General features: G+C 50.6%; 1 protein-coding gene across 1 annotated transcript in view; it reads right to left on the bottom strand.

The window, feature by feature from the left end:
* Positions 1-18489, bottom strand: part of IGF2R (insulin like growth factor 2 receptor) — a 1674612-nt gene that overhangs the window by 1447698 nt on the left and 208425 nt on the right. Inside the window, exon 5 of the mRNA XM_085611652.1 lies at positions 18084-18216. Within this exon, the coding sequence (XP_085467778.1) occupies positions 18084-18216 (133 nt within the window). The remainder of the gene's footprint in view (positions 1-18083; positions 18217-18489) is intronic.

Here is an 18489-nt window from a genome sequence, read left to right as displayed (position 1 = left end):
AGCAAGCGATCCAAGACCTGTTCAGAAACAAGACCCCTGGGCCTTAATGGCCTTCCTATAGAATACTACGTTGCATTCCGAAAAGCTTGGCAGCTCGACAAGCTGAAATATGCAACAAAGCCCTGAGATTAGGTGAGGTACCATCCTCCCTATGGGAATCTTTATTAGTATTGATTCCCATGTCCAACCAGGATCTTACCTGTGTCTCTTCATATTGCGCTATAGCTATCCTAGGGGCCAATTCTAAAATACTGGGCAAAAACTGGTCAGCCAGCTACGCCCAAATCCTACTGGAGTTTATTCACCAGACCAGAACCGGTTGGTCCCAGGCCATAGCACCTCTCACAATCTATGGCTTTTTTTCCTGTACAGGATCAGGGACAGTTCCCTTTAGTGGACTGCCTTGTTCTTGAGATAGAGAAGGAGTTCAATACACTGAAATGGGACTGCTTTTTTGAAGTTCTTACACTATTGGGTACAGTTTAACGCCTACTAGCCTACACGCGTCCCCTATACACCAAGCTTCTCTCACAGGGACGGTTAGGACATTCCATTCCATCTCAGCCACATTCTCAGTTGGACATGGCACTTGAAAGGGGTGCCCTCTCAGGCCCTTGCTATTAGCAGTAGGCGATGATGCCGCTTGCCATCTGGCTCAGAATAGAGGGTCAGCACTGGGGAATTCCTCTTGCCAGCCGAACGCATTCAGTATCACTTTATGCCAATGCTCCCTTGTCGTATCCCTGCAATGACCGCACAGACCTCGCCCACATCCAAAATGCACTCCAGACATTTGCCAGGCTCGCACGCCTGGCAGTTAACTGGGACATATACTTTGTTTACACACTTCATGCTGACCTAACTCCACAGGAGATCCATCTGGAGGGAACTTCCCCTTAAAGGGCAGCTTTCTGCAGTCCGGTACCTATGTATTTGTTTGATCCACTCTCTAAATGACCTGCATGACGGCAATCTGTTACCGTCCCGTACTTACAACATTGAAGTCCCTCATATTCTTCTGGAAAAAAGTTACCACTTGCAGCAACTGGGAAGATCGTTTTATCAAAAATGGTGATATTACTTCATCATCTGCATTACTTTACCTACCTTCCTCTAGTATTCTCCCGTAGTTTCTTGTGTAACCTTTATTCACTACTAATAGAACTCATATGCAGTAGTGGCAGTTGTCGGATAGCCCAGAGATAATTACAGGTGTCTACCGGAGAAGGATGTCTGGGTGACCCATCATTTGAAGCCTCACTCCTGACGGCACAAATGTAGTGGGTTACCGCTCAGCCCTCCACAGGGCTTGGTCGCCCCACTCACTGCTGCCACTCCTGCCTGCGCCGCCTCCTGCCTGCAGATTCCTTCGCTCGCTGCCCGCTGCTCCTGGGAATTTCCCGCTGCTCCTGGGAATTGCCCGCTGCTTCTTGGAATTTCCCGCCGCTGCCTCCCAGCGGCCCCGCCCCCCTGTGATTCCATTCGCCGCCCCGCTCCCGCCACCCAGCTGCTCCTCCCTCTCGGCCCCTTACTTATGACTCCCCCAGAGCGACCGCGCAGCGGACGCGTGCAGCGGGAGCACCGATTGAGCGCCGAAGGTGCGCCAAAGGTAAGCCCGTCTGCGCCTGGACTGTGCCCAGCGCCAGACCCCCTGGTCCTCGCCCTCGCCAGCACACCCTGCACATCTACGACGCCAAAACCCTCCACGCACTCAACGCTGGCCGAAACACCGCCTGCTACCGAGCCACCCCGAGACGCACCCACGGACCCTTCACCTGCCGCTTCACCGGCCTCCGACCCAACACCGCACCGCTAAACCGAGCCCCAGCAACAAACACCTAATGTGCATCCTGCTCAACACCCGCTCCGTTCACAGGCATGCCGTCGAACTCTGGAACCTCCTCGACTCGACAGCACCAGACATCGCCTTCCTGACGGAAACCTGGATGAACGCCTCCTCAGCGCCCGACGTCGCCATCGCCGTCCTGGAAGGCTACAAAATCACCAGGAAGGACCGCGTCAACCAGACAGGAGGAGGCATCGCCATCATCCACAAGAACACCATCCGCATCACGACCAACTCTGATGACACCTTCACCTCCGCCGAACACCTCCACTTCCAGATACACACCGACCCCAAGACCACGCTCAGAGGCACCCTCGTCTACAGACCATGGGACCACGCACACAGTTCAGCAAAGACATCACAGACTTCGTCAGCCCGCACGCCATCAATTCCACCGACTACATCCTCCTGGGGGACCTCAACTTCCAACTGGAGGACAACAAGGACCGCAACACCACTGCTCTGCTGGACAACCTGGACAACCTCGGACTCAAGCAACTGGTAACCACCCCCACCCACTACCCTGGCCACACGCTTGACCCAGTCTTCTCATCCAGCAAATACGTCACCTTCAGCCACTCCACCAATCTCCAGTGGACTGACCACAGCTGCGTCCACTTGAGCTTCAGTAAAACGACGACCCACCACCACCCTCAACAAGCCCCCACAGGAGCTGGAACAAGATCACCGGCGACCAGCTCATCACCTTCCTCAGCCAGAACCCCCCCCCCACCAGCTCAACGGACCCCAACGAAGCCGCCAACAACCTCACACAGTGGATCACCAACTGCGCAGACGCCCTTGCACCACTGAAGAAGAACCCCCCCAGCAGACGCGGCAGCAAGAAAACCTCCTGGTTCACCGACGAGCTCATCACCTCCAAGAAGAACTGCCGCTCCCTGGAGAACACCTGGCGCACCAACCAGACCACAGACAACATGACGGCCCTCAAACACGCCACCCGCAAACACCACCAACTGATCCGCGCCACAAAGAAGACAGCCTTCAAGGAACGACTGGACAACAACACCCACAACAGCAAGGAACTCCTCAGCATCGTCAAAGAGCTCTCCAACCCAGACGCCGGAAACAATGACATCACTCCCTCGCAAGACCTCTGCGACTCCCTCGCAGCCTTCTTCCACGACAAGATCGCCAACATTCACAACAGCTTCGGCCCACCAACCACGAACCCCACCACCGAACCGATGCCCCCCACCGCCACCCTCCGCACCTGGACCCCAGTCAGCACCGAAGACACAACACGCACAATGAACACCATCCACTCCGGATCCCCTACGGACCCCTGCCCACACCACATCTTCAACACGGCCGACCACATCATCGCACCCCACCTCCGCGACATCATCAACGCCTCCTTCAACACCGCCACCTTCCCGGAGTGCTGGAAACACGCCGAGATCAGTGCCCTGCTGAAGAAACCAACTGCAGACCCCTCCGACTTCAAGAACTACCGCCCCATCTCGCTCCTCCCGTTTCCTGCCAAAGTCATCGAGAAGACCGTCAACAGACAGCTAGCCGCCTTCCTCGAGACCAACGGATCCCTCGACCACTCGCAATCCGGCTTCAGAGCCAACCACAGCACGGAGACCGCCCTCATCGCAGCCACAGACGACATCAGATCCCTAAAGAACAACAGGGAAACTGCGGCCCTCATCCTCAAGGACCTCTCCGCAGCGTTCGACACTGTCTGCCACCGCACCCTGGTACAGCGCCTGAACAACACCGGCATCCAGGAGAAGGCCCTGGAGTGGATCACCTCATTCCTTGCCGGAAGAACCCAGAGAGTCCGCCTCCCCCTGTTCCGGTCAGCGGCTACCGAAGTCATCTGCGGCATTCCACAAGGGTCATTGCTCAGCCCCACCCTCTTCAACGTCTACATGAGTCCCCTCGCAACCATCGCACGTCAACACAACCTCAAGATCATCACCTATGCCGACGACACCCAGCTGATCCTCTCCCTCACCAGCGACCCGGACGCCGCCAGAGCCAGCCTACACGAAGGGATGAAAGACGTCGCCGAATGGATGAAGAACAGCCGCCTGAAACTGAACTCAGACAAGACGGAGGTCCTCATCCTGGGATCATCACCCTCCGCTTGGGACGACTCCTGGTGGCCCCCCGCCCTGGGAGCCACCCCCAAGCCAACGGACCACGCACGCAACCTAGGCTTCATCCTGGACTCCTCCCTCTCGATGACCAGACAAGTCAACGCCGTCTCGTCTTCATGCTTCAACACCCTGCGCATGCTTCGAAAGATCTTCCGGTGGATCCCCACCGAGACCAGGAAGACGTTCACCCAGGCCCTCGTCACCAGTCGGCTGGACTACGGGAACGCCCTCTACGCCGGCACCGCCGCCAAACTCCAGAAGAAACTCCAACGGATCCAGAACGCCTCAGCACGACTCATCCTGGACATGCCCCGACACAGCCACATCTCCGGACACCTGAGAGACCTTCACTGGCTCCCCGTCAACAAAAGAATCACGTTCCGACTCCTCACCCACGCACACAAGGCCCTCCACGACCTGGGCCCCAAGTTCCTCAACAGCCGCCTGACCTTCCACAAGCCCACCCGCCAGCTCCGCTCCGCCAGCCGCGCTCTCGCCACCGTCCCCCGCATCCGCAGAGCCACCGCCGGAGGAAGATCCTTCTCCTATCTGGCAGCCAAGACATGGAACTCCCTCCCCATCCACCTCCGGACAACGCAAGACCATCTCGCCTTCAAGAAGCAACTCAAGACCTGGCTGTTTGAGCAGTAGCGTTCCCTTCCCCCCAGCGCCTTGAGACCCTCCGGGTGAGCAGTGCGCTATACAAATACCTATGATTGATTGATGATTGATTGGTTACCAGGTGGCAGCCAAACAACAACCTGGAAGAAGCCTACCACCACACAAAGCCCCTCAGAGCCGCCATAATCCGTGGCTTACTACTTCCACAACAAATACCAGACAACACGCATTGTCTAAAGATTCAGATTGCCCACAAATGTATCACCTGAACATGATTTATCACATGCCATATCCCTCCTTATTCTCTGAGGTTCCCACTACAAGGCCTTTCATGCTATCTGGGCACATACTCGGCTTCGGACTTGTATGGAAGATATGAACAATCCCTGACCACTATCAAAAAACAAAGAAGGGAGTGAAGAGATATACAAGTCATGGACTCAATCTCCTTTATAAGTTATGCAAAAACAAAGTCCACTCAGAATTTAGAAAATAGAGTGCTAACCTTCCAAAAAGTGACTAAACCCAAGTGAACCATTTGGTTACTAGCATGGGAAAGCAATAACGTCCTTTGGTGGCAAGCTTCATCATCGGGTTCTTCCCGCCCCGCTGCGGGACGGGCGTGCAACGACCAACGAATACATGGGAGCACTTTGGAGTGAAGTTATCTATGTGTATTGGTGTGAGAGTAGAAGGGTCAGGAATGAGTGAGTTTAAAAAATAAATGGCTTTTTGGAAAAACTAAACTTCAATGCTCCCTGTAGCTGGTATTGATAAAAACCGGGGAAAGAAGGAGGCAATAAAGCTTTAATGAGCCGCTCCCTCGCTGGTCGACATGTTCCGAAGCCTACCCCTAAGCTGCTTCTTCAGGACCAAATACAATCATCCCCGTTACCACTCTGACTAATGCCTAGTGCCGTTAGCCCATTAGGTATTTCGGATGAATATACTTCTGTGCAAGACATTCGTTCGATACCTACTTGGTAATATTCTTTAATAGAGCGAATATACAAATTGTTAATTTTGACAATCTGGAAGGATAGAAGCAAAAAGAATTAGTAGTCTAGGTGCTCTTTGATATTATCATTACTTATCTTCAGCCTAATTGTGCGAGGAAAGAATTGTGATATATTTTTTCGCTGTGATGTATTTTTCACTTCATGCACGATATCGCGTAAATCATATGATTCGTGCTATCCTCTGTTTAAAAAAATTACATACAAGACATAACGATACATATAACATTTAAGCAAACACACAATCATCTTTACGTCAGTTGTGCAGAGACCTTAGTCTTTTTTTTTTTTTTTTTTTAAATACCCATCAGCCTAAAAAATGTAAGGCAGTGAAGGTGGTTTTTCACTCCTCAATATGGATGATAGAAAATGGTAGAGAAATGTACATTATAGGTTTCCTAATTGGACCCCATGAGCATCAACACGGGAGGGGAGGAGCGCTTGTAGTCAAACACTGGTGGTTTAAATAAGAAAGATTTGATTTAGAAACTAGGTACAAAGAAAGGATTATCTGTCCTGGTGTTGAGGTCAGTAGAACCCAATAGTATGATGGCCCGAACTATCGGCTGTGCCGTACTTACTTCGTCAAAATATCTCTTTCACCCATAGAACAATGCCTGCCCGTTTTATTTGGTCCTGAAGAAGCAGCTTAGGGGTAAGCTACGAAACATGTTGACCAGCGAGGGAGTGCTCATTAAAGCTTTATTCCCTACTCCTTTCCCAGTTTTTTATCAATACCAGCTATAGGGAGCATTAAAGTTTAGTTTTTCCAAAAAGCCAGGTATTTTTTAAACTCCCTCATTCCGGACCCTTCTACTCTCACACCAATACACACAGTTTACTTCACTCCAAAGTGCTCCCACGTATTCGTCGGTCGAAGCACGCCCGTCCCGCAGCAGTCAGGAAGAACCCAATGATGAAGCATGCCACCAAGGGTCCTTTTGGTGGGTGAGGATTATTTAAAAAAAACTTTATTGCTTTTCCATGCTAGTAACCAAACGGTTCAGTCCCTGACCACAGCTTGAGACCTTTTCTCCACCGGCCATCTCCTCTCTTTTGAGCAACTCCAGACAGATCATGGCCTTCCGCCATGACAACCCCTCACCTGCTGCAACTACACAACACTTGCTTCACCTTGTGGTCCACCAGGGACTAGGAACCGTCTACAGACGCTGCTTGTCAAACACTTTACCATCGTGGAGGGTGGCTATTTAATTGCATAGCTCTAGAAGGCAATCCAGGGTCCTACTGGAATCTCCTTGGAGCCCTTACGCACTAAGTGGGAAGAATCTATAGGAAGGGCACTGAATCATGTTGAATGGATGCAGGCTTTGGCTTTTCCCCAGTGTCTCAAATGGCAGGTAAAAAAAAATATCCATTTCCATATACATCATGCATACTTGACCCCTGCACAACTCAAGTGCTATTTTCCAACAGTGGATCTACGATACCCCCGCTGCAACACAGGGGACACAGATCTCCACCACGTTATGTTCCTGCCCAGCTCTACTCGCCTACTGGCAAGGAATTCACACTACACTCCATGAGTTCACTGAACTCACAGACATCTACACCTGGGAAGCCTGTGCCCTTGTTATTTTCAAATGAAAGCTCTACTACCGGCCAAACGGATACTTTACATTACAAGGGCGAGCCGCCACGGCTCAGCTGCTAGATGCATAGCAGGGTGCGGCACGTAAATGGGGGACAGCAGTGGGAACCACCCTCCGGTAAGCAGAAGTGGGCCACCTTCGCAAGAGCCCCATATTCTAGGAGTGGAACACCCTTCAATCGCCATTCCTACAACTATTGTCACCAGAGGATCTACCTCCATGAGCTTGACACCACAGGGAACACCCTACAAGCATTTTTTACCACAATTTCCTGACATGTATGTCTACCTCTCGGCCCCATACTTCCCTCCCTCCTACAACAATGCACATCACACAGTCATAACTAACAGGCCTCCCAGCCCTGCCTATACCACTGCTGTTATTTTAATGCGAGACACCACTCAGTGCCCTCCAATGCACCTTGCTCCCAGTCCACCTCAATGCCCCCACTTTCCAAGTCCTAGTTGTACAATTTCCCATTGTATTTCCAATGTTGTTCTTTGTTATTGGTTGATTATACAATAAGAAACTGATGTACGATATGTATACTATTATACTGTATACCGCTATTGTACTGTAATTCTTGATAACGGTGCAGCAATTTTATATGTTTTTGTTTTTACATTAGAAAGATGACAAATAAAGGATTAAATAAAAAATGATCTGTGGGGTCCTTTCCCTCTCCATGAGATGCCCTAACTGGGCTATAGACAGCTCCATATTGAACTATGGGATTTTCAGAGGGCTTTGTGCAGGATTTTCAGTAAGTCTCATCACACATTACGCCACTGTTTCAAACACCCGGTTGAAACCTGCACAACGAGACCTGGTGATCCATTCTGCTTTGAATAGGGCACTCGTGATGATGCTACACAGGTCCTTTACTAGCTTCTTTTATTTCAAATGCTCTCCAGCTGCACAGAGCCCTAGAGACCTGTGTTTTCTTCACATGACCCCTGTGACATTCTCTTGTACACTATCTCCTGCTGCAAGTTGCTTTGTTCCAGGATATCTATTGTTTCTGCACATGTCCATAGTGAACTGATTTTCCCACACGAGGCCATGGTGACATGCTTCTCTCACACATGATCTTTTGTTGCACACAGGCCTGGTGACCTTATCTTTTTTTTCGACATCTCTTGTTGCACAGGGTCTTAGGAACACCTTGCACACATTCTCTTGCTAAGCCACAGTAACATGCTATTTTTTACAACTGGCCCTAGAGATGTGTTCTCCTCGCACATTATCTCTTCCTGCACATGGCCTTTTTTGCCTGCCCTTCCTCCTCTCTTGTTAACAGTTGTATGATACAACCATGCATGCCTAAAGCACGCACGCACGCCTAAACAACGCGGTCTGAACCACACCTGTGCCCTTACCACGCATGCCTTTATGCTGAATTTTGTTGCAAAGGCATGATTACTAAAGGGATATGCGTGGGAATGTGCACACCCCAGCCCCACCACCGTCCTGCGCCCTAACACCCGATATCCGAGCCCTGCAATCCACCCTGCCCCAGTCCTTAAAACTACCCGACTCCCCACCCTGAGCCCTAAAACCAGGCCCCTGGCCCAAAAAACAGGCCACTGCCCTAAACATCATCCCCCCCCACTCTCAAAACCTAGCCCCACTTACCAGGCCACGTCCCGGAGCTTCCTCTCCCGATCCTTCCTGTTCCGCACCTCTAGACCCCGGACTGCCTTAACCAGGCATATGCGTGGTTCAGGCAAGCGTTGTTCCGCGTGGGTTGAAACGGCCCGCGTGGGTTGAAACGGCACGCGTGGCTCAGCCCACGTTGCTTCTCAAGCTGTTCTTAGCCTTGCACATCTGTTCACCTTTCATGCAAAGTCCGTCTTCCCAGAATTTGGTGTCCTGCTCATCTTGGACATGATCACCTGCTGCGAGGGCCTCGAATAACTACTCATCTTGCACCTAATGCTCTGCAGCACAGGGACCCAGTTACTTGCAAGTCTTGCACAGAGCCCAGTAGACTTGGGCTCTGTTCATATGATCCCCTACTGCACACTACTCTGATGGCCTACTCTCACACACAAGCACTCACTTTAGCATGCAGAGACACCTTCTTAAAAAAGGGCACATGGCTGCCGATCTGTAGAAGGTATCAAGGTTATAAATGTTGAAATTTGATCATCCTTATAACCTTTCTCTTTACCTATGCTAATGCTTACCCCTACACTGATGCCTTATGCTGAGCACTTTGCTAATGCCTAAGCAACCACTTGCTGGTGCCACTGATAGCCATTACTAAGTCCAATAATGCATTTGCTGTATTGTGCGACTGAAACAGTAGGCCCATTGATGCATATCCAATGGGGCGATAGACTCCTATTATAAGTCTCTTTGGCCCATGCATTGTGTGGGGTTACTGATGCCGCTTACTGGGCGCAGTAACACATGCACTCTGGGGGCGCCTGTTTAATGAAAAGCCATTAGTATAGTGCATAGCTGCTTAAAAAAAAAAAAAAGCGTCCGTCCCGGAGCTTCGACGAGTAAGCAGTCAATAGTAGAAACATCAGTAGAATTTCCTGAAAAGATGAGTTTTTAATCCAGATTTGAAAGCATGCTCCGAGTAGAGTACTCTCGAACCTAGTTCTGAAGTTTTGCTGCCAAAAAAAAGAGAAAGAACGGCCATTTGATCTTTCCTTGCACATCTTCAAGTTGCGTAACAAACCTTGATTATAGAAGTGGAGAGCCCTTACTGGAGTATACATCCTGAACCTTGCCTGCAAATAGAGGCCTTGGTTAGTGAGGTGCGCTAAAGGAAATTAGTATGGCCTTAAATTTGATCCTTTGATTAACCAGAAGCCAATACATCTGCTTAAGGTTCTCCCTAGAGGACATCCTCTTAGGGCAGTTCAAAATCAGGCAGGCAGCAGCATTCAATTTCCGAACCAGCTGTAGCTTGTTAAAGAGCCCGGATGGAAACGGTAAGTAAAGCACATTTGAATAATCCAACCTAGTAGTGACCAGGGCATGCACCACCATTTCCATGACCGAAAGTCCACGTCTTTTTTTAGCGATTAGAGAACAATGAAACAAGTGGCTGTAACTGCCTTTATTTGAGAAGTAAAAAAAAAAGATCCCTATTGAATTTGATGCCAAGATTTCTCGCTTCAGATTTGGGTATGGGAAGGTTCTGAAGTAACCATAATTTCAGATTGGTCTGAATTAAGTTTCAGACAGCGGCATTCCATCCAATTTGCAACCGAGGACAAACAGTAATGGAAATTCTTCACAACCGAGTTGTCTATTTGCTGTAATGACAGCATCAGCTGGGTATCATCTGCATAAGATACTAGGATGAAGCCCCACTGTTTGACAGCCTTCCCTGGCGGAGGCATGTAAGCGCTGAAAGCAGCTGGGCTCAATGCCGAGCCCTTTAGGACATTGCATCTCAGCTCTTTAAAACTTGAGATAATAGGCGAGAGATAAACTGCTTACGCACTCTCTGAATAGAAAAAATAAAGACTTGAAGAACAAGTTACGTACCTTCGGAAACAATATATCTGTAAGAGACATATTCATTATAGATTCCGAATTACCCCCAGGAATCAGACTGGATCCGGAGAATTGCTTCTCAGCAGTACCCCTGCGCGTCGGTAGGTGGCGTCGGTCGACTCCGCGTTAGTCGTCAGCGTCGTGATCGCCGTGGTGACATCGTGTTATCTACTTAGACGTCGTGCCTACGTCCGAGGTCTGTTCTTTTACACGACATACCACGCCAGAAGCACAGAGCCATGTATGACACTGACCACTGGTGCACTAAACTAGGGCCCTGAAAGGGAGACCCTCATTCTAGAAGTTAGTTTGCAGAACGGTGAGGATGAGTGGGGGGGGTAAGGAATCTATACTAATATATGTCTCTTAGAGATATATCGTTACAGAAGGCAAGTAACTTGTTCATCTGAAAGATTATTAGTTATAGATTCCTTACCTTAGAATAGATACCCCAGCAATACTAACCCTGGAGGCGGGTCTGCAAACTAAGTTCACACCAGAAAGTCCTGGAGAAACGAACGGCCAAAGAAGGCGTCTCTCTGGACCGGACTATCCAGGCAATAAGGTTTAGTGAACGTGTGCAGTGATGCCCATGTAGCTGCCTGGCAGATGTAATTGAGGGGGACTCCACATCCCAAAGCAGTAGTGGCAGTCGTCTCGCAGGTGGAGTTGGGGCGCAGCCCTACCGGAATTTCCTTTTTCGCCAAGGAACAACAGATTTTAATGCAAAGAACGACCCATCGAGAGATGGTCTGATTTTTGCACGGCCCGACCTTTCTTGGTGCCCACATAGCCAACAAAGAGTTGAACGTCCACCCGGAATTGTTTTGTGCGATCCGAACAGAATGATAATGCACGTTTTGGATCTAGAGGGTGGAGTCTCTCCTTCTCCTTGAAAGCATGCGGGGTGGGAAGAAGGTGGGCAAAGTGATGGTCTGTCCTATGTTATGTGGAAAGAGGTAACCACTTTGGGTAGAAAAGAAGGCTTAGTTCGGGGAACAACCTTGTCCGGATGGACAGCAAGGAAAGGAGGCTTGAAGATAAAGCCTGAAGCTCACTCACCCTGCGAGCAGAGGTGATGGCAACCAGAAAGGCAGTTTTAAGAGTCAGAAGTCTGAGAGGACAATTATGTAGAGGCTCGAACGGAGCACACATAAGGTAAGTCAAGACAAGGTTCAAGTCCCACTGGGGCATTACGAAAGCAATAGAAGGAAAAAGGTGAGTAATGCCCTTAAGAAAACGATTTACAATAGGGGACTTGAAAAGAGAAGGCTGATTAGGAAGGTGAAAAAAGGCAGAAAAGGCCAAACAATAGCCTTTAAGGGTGCCCAGAGGACAACCTCAGAAAGGGGGGGGGGGGGGGGGAGGAAGGGGATCAACAGCCTTTGCTGCGCACCATGCCACAAATTTGTTCCATCTGCAGGTGAATACTGTTTTAGTAGAGGGATGCCTGGCGGCCAAGATAACATTACAGACTTCAGGAAGAAGGTCAAAGGCTTTCAACTGCCGCCTCTAATTCTCCACCCAAGGAGGTGGCGGCTGGACATGTTCGGGTGGAGGACCGTCCCCTACTGCTGCGACAGAAAATCCTCCCAAAGGGGCAGTCTGATCAGAGGATCGATGACCATGTTCAAGAGCTCAGGATACCAGACTCTTCGTCCCCAGTCCGTGGCCACAAAAAGTACTTGGGCCCGGTCGCGCCTGATCTTCAGCACTCTGGGTAGAAGTGGTATAGGCGGAAAGGCCTATAGAAGACAGCAACTCCACTCGCGACGAAAAGCGTCGCCGAGCAAGTGCCGCCTTGGAAATTCCAATGCGCAGAACTGCTAACATTGCACAATCTCTTTGGTGGCGAATAGATCTAACCAAGGCTCTCCCCGCTGTTGAAAGAGACCTTGCACCACCTCCGATTGAAGACGCCATTTGTAATCCATCATGCACCGGTGGCTGAGTGCGTCCGCCCTGGCGTTCAGGGAACCTGCCAGGTGTTGAATCACCAGGAACATGCCCTGATGTTCCAGCCACTTCCAGAGGCAAAGAGCCTCTTGACATAGGGTCCACGAACCCACCAACCCTGTTTGTTGCAGTACCACATGGAAGAGGTGTTGTCTATGAACACCTGCACTACTATTCCTTTGATAGAAGGAAGGTATGCCTTCAGTGCTAGATGAATCGCCCAGAGCTCCAAGAGGTTGATGTGGAGCCCGGACTCCGCCGGAGACCAGAGGCCTCTGATCTCCACATCTCCCATGTGGCCACCCCAGCCCAAGAGTGTCGCATCTGTCACCACTGTGAACTCTGGTTGGGGAAGGGCGAGGGATATGCCGTTGACCCAATCCTGGTTCGCGAGCCACCACTGCAACTGACATGCAGTCCCTTCCGAGATCTGGACGAGATCGTAAAGATTGCCCTGATGTTGCACCCACTGGAATTTCAGGTCCCACCGCAGACTCCACATATGCCAACTGGCATGATCCACCAGTAGGATGCAGGAGGCCAAGAGGCCCAGCAGCCTCATGGATATTCTCAACGAAATCCGGATAGAGGCCGGAACATCAGTATTATAGCCCGAATAGCCCAGACTCGCTGCTCGGGAAGGATAAGCCCAATACTGCGCTCTGTGCAAAACCGCTCCAATGGAAAGGAGCTTCAGAGAGGGGTCAGGTGCAACTTTGCACGTTAACTGTGAACCCCAGTGAATGCAGGAGGTCCGCCCTAGTCTGGAGGTGGGAGACGACAGCCTGGGGCAAACTCACCTTCAACAATCAGTCGTCGAGATAGGGGAAGACAGGAACCCCTGATCTGCGCAGATGAGCTGCGACCAGCGCCATCACTTTTTTGAACACCCGAGGGGCACTGCTAAGGCCAAAGGGGAGCACAGTAAACTGGAAATGCTCGTGGCCCACCGTGAACCGTAGGTAACGCCAATGGGCAGGCAAGACGGGGATGTGAAAATACGCGTCCTGCAAGTCCAATGCTACCATCCAGTCTCCAGGGGTCGAGGGCAGACCAGGTCTGAGCCATGGTTAGCATTTTGAGCTTCTCCTTCCTGAGGAAGCAGTTTACATCCCGGAGGTCTAAGATAAGATGCAGGCCTTTGTCCTTCTTGGGTACCAGAAAGTAGTGGAAGTAGCAACCACGACCTACTTCTGAGACAGGGACGAGCATGAGAGCTCCCTTGGCCAAGAGAGCCATAACTTTCTAATGGAGAAGGGCCAAGTGATCCTCGGACATGCGATGGAGCATTGGTGGCATGGAGGGAGGGGTAGTCTCGAAGGGGAGGGAGTAGCCCCTTCAGACTATCTGCAAAATCTACCTGTCCGACGTGATGCTGTGCCAGTGGGGGAGGTGATGGCAGATCCTGTAGCCCACTGGCAACTGGTTGCCCTGAAAGGTCGGACTAGTAAGGTTTGGAGGTTGCTGCAGAGGGGGCACTGGCGGAATGGCCCGCCCACTGGGTCCCAAGTCCCCGGCTGTGCAGAGGCGGAGTAGCTTGTGCCGGCTTGTGACCCTGGGTGGAACATGGTAGGGCACTCCTTCCGTAGCCACGAAAGGGGTGAAAGACTGACTGAACGGGACGAGAGGTGGTAGCGAAGCCCAAGGAACTGGCGTAGCTCTAGAGTCTTTGAAGCACTCGAGCGCGTTGTCTACCTTGTCGCCAAAAAGGCGACGGACATCAAAGGGCATGTCCAAAAGAGTCGATTGGACATCCCCGGAGAAGCCAGTGGACCTCAGCCAGGCGTAGTGACTCAAGGCTACTGACGTAGAAATCGTTCTACACAGCGAGTCGGTGGTATCAGCCCACAGCGGATGGCGAACTTTGCTGCGTCTCTATCCTCTTCAACCGCACGGGAGAGTACAGTTCGGGCCTCCTCCGGGCACTGTGGCAGCACTTGCACAACCGTGTCCCACACAGAGTGGGTGTATCGGGCCAAGAGACATGCCGTGTTCACCGACCGCAGTCCCAAACTGGCAGAGGAAAACATCTTCCCAAGATGGTCCAGCTTCTTGGATTCCCTAGCTGGGGGAGCAGTAGGGAACACACCTCTTGAAGTTGAGGCTTGGACCACCAAGCTCTCGGGGTAGGGTGTTGGGAAAGGAAAAGTGGGTCACCCGGAGCCGGGGGGTGGCGTCAGGCAATCATCTTATCCACAAGAGCCCCCATGCTGTGCTTGGATCAAGTCCCAGAAGGATGTCTGTGAGGGCCTCATTGAACGGCAGCAAGGGCTCCGAAAAGGCCGCTGTTGGCTGAAGCACCTCAGTCAGGAGTTTAGTCCTGACTGCCACCGTAGGAAGTTCAAGGCCTCAGCCGCCCTATGCAACACCACTGCATAGGAGGCTCTCTCCTCGTTGGCCACGGTCGGTGGAGAAAGCATACCAGGGTCTGGGTTAGTATCCAGACCACTGGCGTCACCAAACTCCTCTCTCTAGTCCGGCTCTTCTTGCTGGTCTGCCAGAGGGTCAACATAGCCCGCCCACTCCTCCTCATCCTCCCTTGCCTGCCACTCAGGGCGAAATGGAATGCCAGGGTAGAACAGTGGTACAAAAGTAACCCCCGGCGCCAGTACCCACGTCGGTCGATGCCGGCCTGCTTCCGTGTCCATGTCGAGGGGGAGGCCGGGGTCGACGCTGGACACAGCCGGCGTCAGAAGTGGAGGTGTCCTCAGAGGGATCAGCACCAGTGGAGGTGTCGCGTGATCGCCCGGTGCTGACCCGGATCCAGGCCTGGATCCCTGGGGGCCTTGCAGCGCAGAGGCCGGAGACACTGGCATCGAAGGCCTAGTGGCCCCAGCCAAGTCCGTGACCCTGAAGGCGCGCCGGCTGAGTCGGGCTGCCCAAAGATGGAGTGGAGGGCTTTGTAAAAGCACGAAGCTGGGCAGGGGATGTTCTGGCTCCCGGGAAGGGAGGGAAGCTCAGAGCAGTCTCAGTAGGCTCTATGGGCGGAGCCGAAGGACGACTATCTTCCCCGTTCTGTCAGCTGACGGACGGGGAGAAAGCAAAGAGCAACGGTGCTTCTTTGCGTTCTTCTTGTGCTTCGACTTACCCGATGACGAAGACTTCGAAGAGGAATGGTGGTGATGACTCCGTGACTTGTCCCGCGACATCCCTCTCAGTGGGGACCTCGAGCGGCGCAGAGCCGACTGCTGGGACTCCAGAAGTTTTCAGGACCGCTTCCGCAAAGACTTAGGGTTCACGTCCCGACAGTCTGAGCACGACCTCAGGTCATGGTCGCGCTCCAGGCTCCAGAGGCACACGAGGTGGGGGTCCGTAGTATACATCAACTTGTGACAGGAGTTACAGGGTTTGAAGCCGGTTTGAAGACAGGACATCCCTACGTTCACCAGGAGTCAGAAGACTTGAAAACATGTCGACAAAAGTCGAAAAAGAGCTAGTCAAAAAATGATGGACAGATCTGCGCTGGCTTGCGCAGAAAAAGAAAGAACGGACGTCAGTGTGCAGGGGCGGAGTCTAAGTAGATTCCGCAATGTCACCAAGGCGATCACAACGCAGACGCCAAACGCCGAGTCGACCGACGCCACCTACCGACGCGCAGGGGTACTTCTGAGAAAAAAATCTCCAGATCCAGTCTGACGCCTGGGGGTAAGGAGTCTATAACCAATAGTCTCTTTCAGATCTAGCTATTTACTGAGCCAACAATTCCAGCCACCTCCAGGTACTCAAATAGGATCTCATGAGAGACTGTATCAAAAGCAGCAGAGAGATCCAAGGAAAGACCACTGCTCTTTTCCTGGAACCGAAGTTGGTTTTAACAAAATCAGCAATTTCTAGAAAAGCAACCTCCATCCTGAAGCCCTGTCAGAAACTAGATTAGGTACAATGCCGTGTTCCTCTCCTCTCTATACATTGGGATAGCTGTTTATTAACCAGCTGCACTAGCATTTTCTCCAATGCTGGGAGAAGTGAAATGGGTCTGTAATTACTGAAACACCCAGGGTCTACATTGGGCTTTTTTGTGCATTACTAAGCCCACTGATGCATGTATTGAGTCAGACTACTCATATTAGCCTTTCTGGTGGATTATATGGGTGGTGCCACTGATGCTATTATGAGGCTCATTTATGTATTCAGAATGTGGGACAACGGATGTCCGTAGAGATATTAATCCTCCTTCTACACCCATCGATTTATGTATTGTGTAGGTCCACGGATGCCAGTTATTATGCTCATTGATGACTGCTTTTGTGGAGCCATTGACTCCCGTTATTAGGCATACTAATGCATATAATCTGTGCAGATCACTAGGCCTTTTACTAAACCCATTCATACATGCATTGTGTAGGAGTTTGGACACGCCTTTGAGACTCACTAATGCATACCTTATCAGAGTCAACCAATGCCCTTTTTTAGGCCTCATTGATGCATCCACTTTCACATTCGTAGCACATGTGACTGGAGCGCTTACAACCAACATGCAACTAAATGTTGCCAGACTTGCTGGGTTTGACAAAGCTTCCTCTAAAGGTAGACTTTTTTCTTAATAGCTTACACATGGCACATGGCGTAATACACTGCAAGCTGGATGATGAAGTGACCAGAAAACGAGATACAATTTGGAATCCTTCTGAAAGGCAAGGAGGTTTGGGATGGAGTCAGGTTGCATACCAGATTAGTGCCTTCCAACGGCTGAAAAGGCTCTCATAAAATCACATTTCAGGAATATCTATGAAGTGCATGCAGGCTAGGGATACAGGAGCTGTTAGGGGGGGGCTAGAAGCTGTTAAAATGCCCAATGCCCCTGAAAAACTGCCAGCAGCTTAGAAAAGCTGGTAAATGTGAGGGAAGAGTCACTTAATCACCTATGTGAGTAAGGCCTATAGTGTGCTAGCTGGTGCCTGTACTGGTGAACCATGAGCAGAGTCCATCCTGTATTATACGGACATCTCTAGGAGGCAAATTGGGCTGGGACAGATCCATTCAGTTCGACGCAGCTGGTGTGGCTAACATATAATTAAAAGCAAGTTTGGCCATTTCCTCTGTAAGCGGAAACATGTACAGAAAACAGTCAATTACAGTGTAAGCTAATGCATATAGCCGTTTAGTCAGGCTAGGCCAAAGCCATCAGCCTGTCAGGTTGATGCCTCTAAAAAACGGTCTAGATGCTGGCACAATAAATCTACCTGGCTGACCAATGCTTTTCTAAGGTCAGTGAGGCTAGGGTAGAGTCAGTCACATGTCAAACCTATCCTCATTAACGATTACTGTGGCAGGATTTGGACCCATATCAAAGCAAGCGCCGTTAGCAGCTTTGTAAAGGAAAACTGGACCAGATCAGATACACAGGCAAATAGGGAAGACAGACAAAGAAATGGCCAACCTATGTCTCTACAAATGTTGATATACAAGTCGGCATCTTCATCAGAGTCTTCAACCAGGTAGCCACCAGACGTCTTGATCGTTGGATTTAAGTCATGCTTTTCACCATCTGTATCAAACGCATAGCATGGAATCTAAAATGGAATGCAACAATGATTCAGATCAGTGCCATCTCTTAGACACCCAACTCACATTTCCATCCGCCCCATTAAACAAACAAGTCGCTACGATCCTATGCAATGAAAACTTACCAATTCCAATCAATCTCATTTAATTTGGACTGTTGGTCCTTAAACCCATAATACTAGCATCAGCTTAGAAATAGAATCACTGTTAGAATCGCAAAATTACACTGGTCAATATAGAAAAAAGCCACAACATAATGTAATTAAATTCATGCGAGGAAA

This window comes from Triturus cristatus, chromosome 6 (assembly GCF_964204655.1).
Source record: "Triturus cristatus chromosome 6, aTriCri1.1, whole genome shotgun sequence".
Lineage (NCBI taxonomy): Eukaryota > Metazoa > Chordata > Amphibia > Caudata > Salamandridae > Triturus > Triturus cristatus.
The sequence above is the reverse complement of the archived record's forward strand: the minus strand, read 5'-3'. Positions and strand labels throughout refer to the sequence as shown.